The 14611-nt window shown below is 38.5% G+C and overlaps 1 protein-coding gene across 1 annotated transcript in view; it reads left to right on the top strand.

The window, feature by feature from the left end:
* Positions 1–907: 907 nt before the first annotated feature.
* LOC140304787 (protein jagged-1b-like) overlaps positions 908–14611 on the top strand; it is a 59014-nt gene continuing 45310 nt past the window's right edge. The window contains exons 1-3 of the mRNA XM_072383560.1: positions 908–1235; positions 2649–2951; positions 10180–10234. Coding sequence (XP_072239661.1) covers positions 1068–1235; positions 2649–2951; positions 10180–10234 — 526 coding nt within the window. The 5' untranslated portion in view covers positions 908–1067. The remainder of the gene's footprint in view (positions 1236–2648; positions 2952–10179; positions 10235–14611) is intronic.

Below are 14611 nucleotides of genomic sequence, written 5' to 3'. Positions count from 1 at the left end.
GGGACATTAGGTGCGGAAAATTATGATGGAAACGTCATAATTCGAATTAAAATTCCCTGATTCGCACAAATGAAAAATCGGTAGCGCCGGGTTTTGGTTGATTCGAAAGGGATGGAAATAGCTGTGTTCGCATCAAGTTTGACGTAGCATTGCGCACTTCTCGATGCGCATCTAAAGAGGCTGAAACGCACCTACAGAGGCTGAAACGCACCTAGTGACTGTTGTGGGGAAGATATGACTTCATCAGGTGGTTTCTTTGACAGAAACACAATTTGGACGGCCTTTTTAGTTTAGAACGGGAAGGATTTATGTTCCCTATGAAAATATATGTTGTTTTAATAAATGTTTTAGTATTTTCATTTTCACTCTGGCCTGTATCAAAACCAATGCATCCAATCAACAAACAATCCCACAAAATATTAAAAATTATATTCCAAAACTCACATATATGAAAGAAATGTGTCATATCTGTTCTTAGGCTGCTCATACATAATAGGTATTGTGCCTGAATGAAATTTAGATTTAACTAATGAAATGAAATTGAACATTTGTTGGTCACAGTGACTACACTTCTGCGAAGGTTACAGAAAATTTGGATAGAATAAAAGTTGTTAAAGCATTTTATTTCAACATTTCAGTTTGACAGGAGGTTCAATTTTTCTTGAATTATCTAATAATATTGTACTTAAGTTATAATTATCACTGAGACGTTAAACTCCTTTCATGTCCGTTTAGAGAGTTTTCGGTCTATGCGAAAGCACTTCTTCACCTCTGTGTGATTTAACTGTAAACCAAATGTTACTTATTAATATTAAGTAGTGGGTGTGGTTCGTGAGTAAGTCCCTCCCCTTGCTAGTGGTTATTACCCAGCCTCCTCTAGGATAACTCAAAGTGCTTGTCCGCTTCTGTCAGCTGGGCTGCATACGGGCTGTAGTGAGCGGGGTAATAAAAGAAAGGTAGGACAATAGCAGACAAAAGGTTTCCCGAGCAGGAAGGAGGCAGACCGGTTCTTTACTGTTGGGACTTTCTTTTTGGAAGCAAAGCTGCAGCTCTGTCTCCGGCTGAGCATGTCCCACCCTGAGAGTTTAATCCTCAAGGAGAGGCTCACACCGACGGTCAGAGCATCGAGAGACGCCAGACAACAACCCGCCGCTGGGATGACTCTCACACGGAGCTGCATCCCCCTCAATGCTGCCTTCACCCTGCCTTTATTGCTGCTGTCTGCCCGCATACAGGTACACCACGCTCTCGCTGATTTTAAGCTCATTGTTAGCTAGTTTTAAATAGCAGTTTACTGGACGAAACATGGGACAAACCCTCTCATGTTGTGAATAAAAGTGTGTTAATTCAGAGATTTTTGTTTAGGGACATTTTCATTTACCAGAGGTTACTTTTCTACAAACTCTGACAAAAGTTGTTATATACAGTTAAAAAGACTGAAGTAATACATTTTAGGTTTTCTTATAGTATGTTTACACTGTTAACATGATTAAGCTGTTTTAATTCTAAACCGAGACTTAAATTGGAAAACTTAAAGGACCATCTGCCATTTTTAGATTTTTGGAGCTGTGTGCAAATCGTTTTAATGAATCTCTGGATCCTCGTTGACATAGATTCCATTTCATTTTGATAAGTTTTGGATCACATAGACTGTTTTTGAGCTTATGCATTGTATTGTCCATAAATGATCAAATCAGAGTTTAAATGCATTGAGTGCTGTTTTCAGTATCAGAATTATTCTAGATTTGATTTAGTGCTACCAGTTTTCTGTGTGAGCCGTGAGTGAATTAGAGACTGCAGAATATATACTAAAGTTGAATCTGGAATACAAATTATTCCGGTTGTTCCCTGCTGTGGCTCTGTTGCTGTTGATCCAACTTTTTGGTTTTTAATTCTCTCTTTACAGAGAAAAACATGCAGCTTCAGTTTGAAGGCTTTCAAAGGTCAGGTGATGATTGTAACTGCAACAAAACAATTACATTTAAGAGGTTGGAGCCAGCAATTTCAGTATTTGCTGCTACTGGTTAATAACTGAAACCATTAATCAAATATTAAAGTTGTTACTGTTTAATTTCTTGCAGATCATAGATAATAATTTGCAAATTATTCAGCTGCATATAATTATCATCTGGTATCTATTTGTCTTGACTCTTACGGAAGAGTAAAAGTAAATCATTGTCAGCCTCTGCTGCCTCACTTTAGACGATTCTTAAAATCATGTTTCCAGTCTTCCTCTGCTCCTACTTCAGGAGATTTTTGTGGGAACATCAAATTACTTTATTTCCATGAAAAACCTTCTTTTTTTTTTTTTTAATTTAAGTTTATCTCATATATAAACATCATAGTTTTCATAAGTCCTCACTGGACCCATTGTGAACTATACACACATAGTATGTGCATACAATAAACTTTAATCAGACCTGGTCTGACTGGGCCCAAAAAGACGACTTGGTCTACATAGAACACACCAATAGCCTATGAACAGGAGCCTGCTTGGGTTTAATTAGTCTAATCAATAATCTTCATTTAGTCCAGTTTTGTCATGTGTCGGTCTTGTCTCCTACCAACCAGGTGAATGTCCGATGGCCTCAACATTAGAAAATGTTTGTTTCACTACCTGATGTTTACTCACCTGACTTCCTCTGCAGATTTCTTCAGCTTCTGGACACTTTGAGCTTCAGATTTTGTCAATGCAGAATGTTAATGGGCAGCTGCAAACTGGTGCCTGCTGCGATGGATATCGGGACGTGGTGGATAGTCGATGCACAGCGAATCAGTGTGACACCTACTTTCGGGTCTGTCTGAAGGAGTATCAGCTAAAGGTTTCCCCGGCTGGGCCCTGCAACTTTGGCACTGCCTCCACACCAGTGCTCGGTGGGAATACATTTTCTTTTAGAAATCCCACGAACAAAGAAGCCAGGATTGTGTTGCCGTTCAGCTTTGCGTGGCCGGTGAGTTCAGAACTTCTGCAGTTCATTAATCCTTCACTGAAATCAGTTTTTATGTCTCTGAGAAGTTTGGTCCATTATTTCTTCAACCAGAAATGGATAAGAATTGGATCACATGGTCAAATTATAATGACTGTTTAAGCAATAGAGGGATTATTTATGTGGGTGGAAACAGTTTTCTTTTTACCTACATTGATTTAGGTCAGGTTTGCCAGCTTAAGAGTTTTCATATATATCATATATATAGTTTTCAATAATGATAGATCCACTTGCTTAAAGGTGACATTTCCAGTGAATCTGCTGTAAATCAGTCCATAATCTGCCCTATAGTTATTTATTTATTTATTTTTTCATGAATATGTCACGGAAATCTAACAGCTTTTGATGTCCCATTTATTTATTAATTTATTAATTGGTAATAGTGTCTACTATTTATCAGTTTTCACTGAGTCATGAATTTGCAGGCTTGGACCGGCATTATAAGTCTCTCAGGAAGTTCCTTATCTGTTGTTTATGTTCGTGGCTCATCAGTCTGGGCTGTGAGCTGCTTGCTTTCTCACTCAGATCAGCCTCACGGTCAGTTGGGTTTGAGCTCTGATCTCTGAGATGCTCAGACTGAAGTTTCATGTGTTCATCAGAGGCTTCTGCAGTTTCCTATTGGATCTACAAACTGCTTCAATTAAGCTGTTGCCATCAGAATGTTCCTGGTTTTCTTTCTGTTGCATTTCTATTTTTTTTTTGTCATTGTTTCCTCCCCTGACCTTCCAGTGTGGAGGGGATAAAGGACCGTTGTTGGCGGCGCTGCTCTGCCGGCTGAAGGACATTCTTGCTGTTGAGCCTGGTAACTGGCATGTTAAATGAAGCCATCGTAGTCGACAGACAGGATAAGGTTTCTGTCGTTGTTCCTTTTTTTGACTCCCTGGCCTAAAGTGGCAAACAGCCTCTTTCTGTGCGTCAGTTGTGTTTATGGGAGCTATGATGGCAGCACAGCATGTGTAATGTCGTGCCAAACCCACAACATTTTCACCCAAGACCTCCATAGTTGGCTTATCCCTTTCTTTTAATATGCGACTCATTTGTTATACTTTTTCACATCTATTCCCCTGCCAGTGTCTTGCATTTTCCATCTTGCCTTTCTTTATTTTTTCACATTTGCACTGAATGCAAATTTCTTCCTTACTTTCTTCTTCCCCCTCCAGCTCCTGCAGTTAGTGCTGGTTTATACAAGTACAGGTTTATACAGGTTTCTACATGAACAATAGGCTAGGCTGCAGCTGGGGCTTATGGAACAATGCCGGGAGTGAAGGGCTGGGATTGGGGGTACATAGTTTTATAAACAATATATCCACCAAGAGTCAGACAGTAATAGAAGTAACTGAGCAACAGGAAATGGCAACCAGAGCGAAGCTTCTACTGCAACTTGATATGATCAGGAGTAGATGTGAGGGGTGACTGTGTTGTGCTGAACAAACTGGAGTTATGTTGTGTCTTTTTCACATAAGAGATAAATTTGTCTTTTATTTAATCTTTTAATAGGTTTGGTGACTTTGTTGGTCATTAAGAAAGATGGTAACTGAGTTTGTTTAGAAAATGGAGAAATCATTAGACAACAAGGACAGAACGTTTAATTTAATTCAGTTGTTACCGCTGAAGTTTGTGTTTTCTGTGTCGTTTATATTGTGTTCACCAGACCACCCTCAAAACCGGTCACCCCTGCAGGAGTGACCAGCTGGACCAATCAACAGGCTCACAGTGAAAGGGAATTTCTGATCTATAAAAATTAAACAATCTGATAACAACTCATATTTTATTTATATGAACGTGATTTGGTTTGGAGTTAGACTTTATATTCAGATCTGGATCCATTTGTATTAATACCATGACTGTTTGTTAACACAGGATCAAAGATGACAAGTATTTTGGGGTTGCGATTATTTGGATTTAAAAAAAAAACTAAACACAAAGGTGTCATCAAGGTATGAAGTTGTTGTATCCTTTCTTCATTATTATTTATTTAGAAAACATGATTATTAGTTTATGTTTTATATTTCATTATATTTACATTTAGATCCAGTTAAATATTAAACAGACAGTATTAAAAATACAGTTAAAGGTAAAGTTAATTCTAAAACTTGATTTCATGTATTACTGGTATGTGATGTTACATGATAAGACTGCAAGGGGGCGTTTCTTTGTTTACATGTCAGTTGAGAATAGGTCAAGGTTCGAACCGTAGAAGAAGAACAGTGGCAGTAGGAAATGTCTGTAAACAACAGATCATTTTATGTCCAGTTAGTCGACGTTTTAATGTACTCTGACAGTGTTTTTCCGTCAGTAAAAACCTGAACAGACACTGAGAAATCCCGCCTCGTTTTTCATAGAAGCTGCAGCTAAGTTCCCACAGAAGTACTGTCTGAATATTGGTACTTTCTTCTTCATCTTCTTTTCCCTCTCTTTGGATCATACATGTTTTTACCGCAAATCCAGTAATTTTCTAGCTTTTCCGTTTTCACCAAACTGGTGGTAAAACCAACATTCACATCCACTCAGCCACACCATCCTGGTCTCAAAAATTGACTGTCTCTTGACGTTTCCCCTCTACTGAATGTTTGATGTTCAGAAAAACAAATCTGAAAAAGTGAGAGAGCAATAAAAGAGCAGAACCTGTTAGCATGTGTCAGACTCAGTAAGAACATTTAAATGATACTAGAAAAAAAAGGTTTATCAGAGCAAAACAATACTTTTACAGTGATTTTCAAGTCACATTTCAAGTCACATTCAAATAAAGCATTTCCATTTCGCTCTGCTCTAAAAAATCCTAGATTTTATTAACGCAGCGTCATCTGCCAGAATCACCATTCATGTAACTTAAAGACAACATCTGTGCAGTGAATTCAGCTGTACTTATATGTACGATGATCTCCCATAGAGGGATAACTGTGAATTTAACTGTGCTGAGTGAATCACATGGTGAGAGTTAGCAGAAATGGCTACTGGTATGTTCACTGAGCTCAGAGGAGTCCAGATGTGGCTCAGCTGGTTGGCCAAACATGGACGTTTCTGATGACTGTCAGGTCTCATAGAGACTCTTAAGTTTTTGTATATTGTCTTGTCACTTCCTGTTTTATTTTGAAATGAACAACTCCTCTCATTTCAGATAACTTGCCCTTCCTCCCGTGTCATGTGTCTCATTGTCTTCCCTGATTCCCAAGTGTTTCCACCTGTTCCCCTTGGTCCCTCATGTGTATTTAGTCTGCGTCTTCCCTTGTCTCGTTGCCAGTGTGTTGTATTGTCTCTCGAGCTTTCGTCCGCTAGCCTCCACAGTGATTCCACGACTACGTAATCCATAGATCTTGTTTGTTAATGATTTCCTCCTTGAGAGCGATTTTTTGTTGTAAGGTTTTTCATAGATATAGCGAAGTGAAGTTTTCTTTGTATTTTCAGTAGTACCTCCGGTAGAGGAGTGTCTTTGATTTCTAGTGTTAATTTTCATAGCAACTCCATTAGAAGGAGCCTCTTTTGTTTATTGGTTTTGTTAAGATTCTATAGAGCCTCCGACGTTTCGGAGAGGGGTAAATTTAATTGTAAGATTTATATAAGCTTTTGTTTGTTCCTCCTGGCGTGGAGAGAGTTTTCTTTTGATAAGTTTTATAGTCTCACTCTTCTCCCCATAGGTATCGAGAAGAGTGAGTTAGGAATTTATAATCTATTGCTTTGCTCTGCAAGTAACTATCATTATATAAATAAAATCTGGTTATTGTATCTACCCTGCATCTGCGTCCAGTGCTTCACGGTTCGTGACAATGACAAGTTTCTCTATACTGAGTGACACTGTTCCTCATCCTCAGAAGCAATGTGGTTATCGCTTGTCACTGACAACATTGGGCTGTTTCTCACCACCCTTCCAATCCATCACACATGAGCATTATATTGGACTGATCTTTGTCACAGCTTTGAATGTTGGGTGCTGACATGGCTCAAACTTCTCAAAACAACCACACAGTGCAAGAGATGATTGTGATAGATTATTCTCAAATGTCTGCACGTACATGACAAAGATCAATCTATAAACAGATGGAATTACATAGAAAAGGGTCCAATATGAACATATTAAAAGTGACAATTATGGTTTTATATTGTTTGGCACACAGCAGTATAATGATTTTCTGTTTTAATGCTTTGTATAAGAGGAATCCTTCATCTGCAGAATCACTGTTTTCATGTGTCACTCATAACATTTATGAGATGACGTTTCACTAATATAAATGGTAAATGGACTGTGCTTACCACTAAAATCACTTTTACACTGCAAGCCACATTCATTAGTCTGTATAATTGTACAGGCTGCACAGTGCTTTCTTCTTCACATTCATACATAAGGTATGCAACGTGGGGTTCCAAGGATGCTTAAACATGTTGTCTGGGGAAGCCAGGAGTTGAACCACCTTCCTATTGGCAGGCGACTGCTCTTCCCCCTGAGCAATGTGTTGTAAATGCTCTGCATTTAGCATTGAGCAAGGTCTGCTAAGATTTATACTCAATAGAAGCTGTGCTGCCATGCAAAGTACTTGCAGTCAACAGCAGCAACTTGGGATCAGTGTCCTACCCAAGGACGCCTGTGGCCAAAGATCTGATAGGTAATTTTTTTCTGTAATTTTTAAACAAACTAATTCTAATAATACAGTTTAACAATTTTTAGGATAATAAAAAGAGTTTAGCTGTGAATCTCACCTGGGAGTTCTTGTCAAGTACGGTGGTGTGTTGCGTGGTGAAGATAGGATCCAGATGCAGATGTTCAAAAGTGAAACTTGATTTATTTACACACAAAACAACAAAAAGTCGTGGCTGAGCTAGAATACAAAAAAAACTAAACTATGGGGAAAAACTTGGCAAAAACCTGACTGTGACTATCAAAATTCATGGGCACACACCTGACTGGACATGGGATCAATAACGGTGAGGATCTGGCAATGAACATGAGAAAACCTGGAAACTAAATACTGAGGAGGGTAATTGGTGAGTGAGTGCAGCTGATGGAAGAAACACAGGTGACATGGATGAAGCTGATGGCAGGGCAAGAGAAACTAAGGAAAATATGGCAAAAACTAAAGACTAAACCAGGAACTTAAAACATAACAAAACTAACAGACGTGACAGTTCTGAACGTTCCCAATTTTTGTTTTGAAAACCAGTGATGCTTGATGCACATCATACTCTTCATCATGCTGTCATTCAGCGTGGATGAGGCATCAGATAAACCACCAAACAGAACATACATCACAGCTCTGAAACTCCCTCCACATGTCGCCTGGCTCCGCCTTTTCACAAACTGTTCCCACATCCAGCTTGTAGCCAGAGAAAGCAGTTCCACCTCATCAGTCAGACAATCTTAAAGTCACGGGGAGTGATGGGAAATCACAGACAGCCTGCAGATGAATGTGACTATATGTTTTGGCAAGAAGTAAGTGGAAACTGTTGGCAGGTAAGCTGCCAGGTTCTCATTTCTGCTGCAACTTTAAACTCTTAATTAGCTGTCAAAATGTTTTGAGGTGCCACCCAGCGTGTTTTGTGGGAAGCACACACATTTTTCCTTCAGGCTCAGGATATCAACCTGATGCCCTCATCGAGTTTTGTTCTGAGCAATGATGCAAGGATGCTGCAAGAGTTTTTGAGAGGAGTTTTATTCACTGTTGCATTTTTAGTCTGGTTCTGCATTAGTGACAGTCATGTAGCATTTGTGTAAATATCTGGACACTGTGTAGAGCAAGTAAGAACAAACTAGGTGGGATTTTATAGATTTGTTTGCCTGAGGTTATGTTTTCTTCTGCTTCCAGGCATTGGTTCTTGCTAATTCCTTGTTCTCATTTGTGGAACTCATTAGACAGTTTGAATATAAAACACTGTTTAGTGGAGCAGTTTATGATAAAAATACGGTCATACTGCTGCACACACTGCATAGCACAGCCATATGTAATGCCTCTTTCTTAATTATCAGTGTAGAAAACATTTTTTGAAGAATCAAGACCAAAAACATATGACATGAATAAATTCCATTTGTGATGCTCGTTATGGCAACTGGCAATCCTGTCAACAGCCTTGAATGCTTAATAACGGAACATCACAGCCCCAATCAACCACTAATCTGTAAACTACATGGACTGACTGTGTGGGTTTCCTGCAGAGCTGAGCTTTGGAGGGCAGAGTTTGCTCAGCTGCTGTGGATCTGCTCCAACATCAGCAGGGTTTGATAAATGTGGACAGGATGATGTAAGACCACACGGGCTAAAGCTGAAAGAGAAAAAGTACAAAAGAAATCCTGATTTCAATATAGTTATAATAGGCATTTGATGTCACTAAAAAGTCACAGATTTACAGTAACTGAATTCTGTTCCCTTGAGAAGCCTTGGACTTAAAAGCATTTGTTCATTTAGGAGGTCAGATGTTGCAAAAATGTCCTCACTGAAATGTTTCCGCACAAATGTATGTTGATTCCGTACTAATACCAGATGTTATCCTCCTTTGTTCCGAATGTTTCAGTTCATGTTCCTGAAACATGATTACGGTACTTAATTTCTGCAGATTTCTTGTGATATTTATCTTCCATTCTATTATATCCCAAATGTGTTCCCAGAGTTTCAGATACTGTCACTTTTGATTTGTGACATGGCATATTATCACACTGTTAGTAGCTAGTAGCAATTAGTGGTTAGCACTGATACTCAGACAAGCAGTTGCATTAAAGCTATGACTGTCGGGGCTCAAAGTGTGGCAAAAACAGTCCCAACACCATCACATCACTACCATAAGCTAAGACCGTTGAAGACAGGTTGGGTTTGTTGACTTTATGAACTTCCTGTGAAAGACAGGTTGGGTTTGTGCTTTTAACATCAGTGTGTAAGCTTACCATCAAAAACTGAGCTTCATAAGACCAGGGTTTTGTTTTTTCTTTAACTGTTCATTTTAGGCAAGCTTGTGTTCACTGCAGTGTCCGTGTTCTGTGTTGGACTGAGAGGAATGGAACCCATGCTGGCTTTGGAAAAAAAAAAAAAAAAAAAGAAAGAAAAAAGTTTATCTAGTTGTCACAACTTTTCTCTCAGTTCCATCTGAAAAAAACAGAGTTCTCTTAGATGCCAGAAAATGTAATGGTGCTTTATTGATGACATTTCAAATAATCAGTCATTAAATGAGACATCCATTGTTTCTCTTGGTTTCTGTTTGTCTTTGTGTACAGAGATCCTATTCGTTGATCTTGGAAGCCTTGGACTTAAACAACGACTCTTCCAGCAGTGAGTATCATCATCATAATTATCATCATCATCATCATAAAATCCTTGCTAGTTTAATCTTAATAATCTGCATTTGCTCAGTTTAAATTATTCTTGTCCATAGAATTGCAGTCTATGTCATGCTGAACTCTGCTTGTTTCCTGTCTGGTTCTTTTTTAATGTATATGTATTACCTTTTTGTTTAACAAAGCTAAAAATGTCCTCATAAAATCATTTTGGAAAAAGAATTTTTTTTTTTTTTTACCATTTAAAAAAAAAAAAAAAAAGAAAGAAAAAAAAAACTAAATTAAATTCAAATCAGTTTTATTTATATAGCGCCAAATTACAACAATTGTCTCCTCAAGGCACTTAAATAATATAGTCCAATTTAAGCCAATTAGAATTCAATTCATTGTAATCATAATCCAATGAAATCCAATTAATTAATTTCAAAATAATCCAATTCATTCATATAAAGCCAATTAAAAAAAAAATATATATATCCTAGCTAAGGAAACCAACAGATTGCACTGAAACTTGTCTTCAGTCCAATCTCCTGTCCTGAGCGTGCCTGTGGCGACTGTGGAAGGGAACGACTCCCTTTTAACAGGAAGAAACCTCTGGCAGAACCAGACTCAGGAAGGGTGGCCATCCGCCTCGACCAGCTGGGATTTGAGAAGACAGAAAAGAGGGGGGATAAACACCACAACACCATTCAAAGGATACCTGTTGGAACAGGGAAACACAAGTTAATAACCACAATAATGTCACATGTACATAATATCATTTGAGAAATTAAACAGGGGGAAAAAGAGAGCAAAGGGAGGAAAGGTGTGACAGATGAGGTCCCCCAGCAGTCTAAGCCTATAGCAGCTTAACTATGGGATGTTTCAGGATTACCTGAGCCATCCCTAACTATGAGCTTTATCAAAAAGGAAAGTTTTAAGCCTAATCTTAAAAGTGGAAAGGGTGTCTGCTTCCCAGACATTTACTGGCAGCTTATTCCACAAAAGAGGGGCCTGATAACCGAAGGCTCTGCCTCCCATTCTACTTTTAGAAACTCTGGGAACAACAAGTAAACCTGCAGTTTGGGAGCGAAGTGCTCTGTTAGGAAAATATCTTACAATTAGATCTTTAAGATATGATGGAGCTCGGTCATTAAGAACTTTATATGTGAGAAGAAGAATCTTAAATTCTATTCTGAATTTAACAGGGAGCCAATGAAGAGAAGCTAAAACTGGAGAAACATGATCTCTCCTGTTAGTTCTCATCAGAACTCTGGCTGCAGCATTTTGGATCAGCTGGAGGCTTTTCCGAGAATATGTGGGACAGCCCAATAACAAAGAATTACAGTAGTCCAATATTGAAGTAACATATGCGTGAACTAGTTTCTCTGCATCACCCTGAGACAGGATGTTCCTGATTTTAGCAATATGGCGAAGGTGAAAGAAGGCAGTCCTAGAAACCAGTTTTATATGTGCGTCAAATGATAAACTCTGGTCAAAAATAACTCCAAGGTTCCTCACTGTAGAACTAGAAGCCAAGGAAATACCATCTAGAGTAACTATATAACTATACAATTTCTCCCTGAAGCGCTCAGGTCCAAAGAGAACAACTTCAGTTTTGTCTGAATTTAGAAGCAGACAGTTCTGAGTCATCCAGGTCTTTATGTCTTTAAGACAGGCTTGTAATCTGACCAACCTATTGGTTTAATCTGGTTTCATAGATAAGTACAGCTGAGTATCATTAGCGTAGCAATGGAAATGTATGCCATGCTGTCAAATAATGTTACCTAATAGAAGCATGTACAAAGTAAAAAGAATTGGTCCATGCACAGAACCTTGAGAAACTCCATGACTTACTCCGATGTGTGAGGAAGATTCTTCATTTACAAGAACAAACTGGAATCTATCAGATAAATATGACTTAAACCAGCCTAATGCAGTTCCTTGAATCCCAATAACATGTTCAAGTCTCTGTAACAGAGTGCTGTCGATCGTATCAAATGCAGCACTGAGATCCAACAGGACAAGCACAGAAACAAGTCCGCTATCCGAGGCTAAGAGGATATCATTGGCAACTTTCACCAGTGCTGTTTCTGTGCTATGATGCACTCTGAATCCTGACTGAAACTCTTCAAACTGATTATTTCTATGTAAATGATCACAAAGTTGAATTGCAACTATTTTTTCAAGAACTTTAGACAAAAAAGAGAGATTGGATATAGGTCGACAATTAGCCAACACTTCTGAATCAAGAGTAGGTTTTTTAAGTAAAGGTTTAATTACAGCAACCTTAAAAGTCTGAGGTACATATCCTGTTAACAAAGACAGATTGATCAAATCCAATATGGAAGTGTCAATTAAGGGGAAAACCTCCCTGAACAGTCTGGTTGGGATTGGGTCTAAAATACAAGTTGATGGTTTATTGCTGTTGTTAATTCAGAGAGATCAACTGGGCAGAAGCCGTCTAAATACAAATCAGGTTCTAAAGATACTTCTAAAGCTGCTCTACTTGATGATACATCAGTGATAATAATGGGAAGGATTCCATTGATCTTCTCTCTGATAGAAACATTTTTATTGATAAAGAATCTCATGAAATCATCACTGCTGAGAGTTAAAGGAATACATGGCTCAACAGAGCTCGGACTCTTTGTCAGCCTGGCAACAGTGCTGAAAAGAAATGTGGGATTATTCTTATTCTCTTCTATCAATTATGAATAATAAGCAGTTCTAGCTTTACAAAGGGCTTTCTTATACGTTATTAAACTATCTTTCCAGACTAATTGAGACTCTTCTAAATTAGAGGAACGCCACTGTCTCTCCAGCTTTCTTGCAGTCTGCTTTAATGCACGCAGCTGTGAATTATACCAAGGAGCCAACCTCTTCTGACTGATTACCTTCCTTTTCAGAGGGGCAACATTGTCCAGTGTTGTACGCATTGAAGCTATAGTTCTGTCAACAAGAGAGTCAAGTTCTACTGGAGTAAAATTTAGGTAGCCGTCCTCTGTCATATCTGCACATGGCAGTGAAGAAAAGGATGATGAAATCAACTCTTTAAATCTGGTTACAGCATTCTCTGATAGACACCTTCTATATGTAAAATTCTTCTCAGAAGTTATTAAAAAATGGTCAGACAAGACAGAGTTATGAGGGAACACTGTTAACTGTTCACTCTTAATGCCATAAGTCAGCACAAAGTCAAGGGTATGATTAAGGCAGTGAGTAGGTCTGTGAACACTTTGAGAAAATCCAATAGAGTCTAATATAGAATTAAAGTTAATATTTAGGCTGTCATTTTCAACATCTACATGAATATTAAAGTAACCCACAACAATGACTTTATCTGTAGTCAGCACTAACTGTGATAAAAACTCACAAAAAAACCTCACAAAACAGAAGAAGGGCCAGGTGGACGATACACAACAACAAACAAGAGGTTTTTGTGATTTCCACTTTGGGTGGGAAAAACTGAGAATCAGAGATTCAAAAGAGCTAAAACTAATCTTGGGTCAAGGACTGATTAGTAACCCTGATCTGAAGAAAGCTGCCACTCCTCCTCCTCTTTCTGTGGTTCAAGGAACGTGAACATTTAAATAGTCAGAGGGAGTTGATTCATTACTGCTAACATGATCCTCCTGCTGCAGCCAGGTTTCTGTAAGACAAAATATATCAATATGATGATCACAGATCAAATCATTCACTAACAGAGACTTCAAAGGGAGAGATCTAATATTCAGCAAACCACATTTAATAATTTGATGTTTTTGTTCAGTTAAAGTTTTTGTTTATCAGGTGGGAAGCTGCAGAGAAGTGTGTAAGACTACAACTCTGCATCCTGGTCTCAACCCTGAGTTGTCATGTTTTTGGATGACTAATAAATTCGTCCATATTTCTAGAAATGACAGCCGATCCTTCCAAAGTGGGATGGATGCCGTCTCTCCTCATCAGACCAGGTTTTCTCCAGAAAGATTGCCAATTATCTATGTAGCCCACGTTGTTTGCTGGACACAATCTAGTCCAGACAAACATTTCTGTACTGTAGGAGCATGTGAAAATGATCAGTGCACATGATCAAAGAGAAAGTTTTTTGTCCGGAAATTACACTGAAGAGGTACATTATTCCTCTTTTATTGTAAACCCCTCCAACATTATTTTGAAGTGATACAAGAAAGAATTTTGCACCACCTTGAGAATATGTTCATACTCAGTGTGTCAGTCCCATTCAGAAAATGGACTGTAAAGGGTCTGTGATGATAGAATGAAGCTCCAGCTTTTGTTTGAGCTTGTGTTTTACACCCAGCGGTCAGCGAAGCAGTCGGAGCAAGATTGTTGGCTCAGTGCTGTATTTTGCGTCCCTCAGGGAACCATTATACACTTTATGTGAAGTCAGCTG

The sequence above is a fragment of the Leuresthes tenuis genome, unplaced genomic scaffold, assembly GCF_036924035.1.
Source record: "Leuresthes tenuis unplaced genomic scaffold, fLeuTen1.0.hap1 SCAF_4, whole genome shotgun sequence".
Lineage (NCBI taxonomy): Eukaryota > Metazoa > Chordata > Actinopteri > Atheriniformes > Atherinopsidae > Leuresthes > Leuresthes tenuis.
Note: the sequence above shows the minus strand (reverse complement) of the source record. Positions and strands in the feature narration are given on the sequence as shown.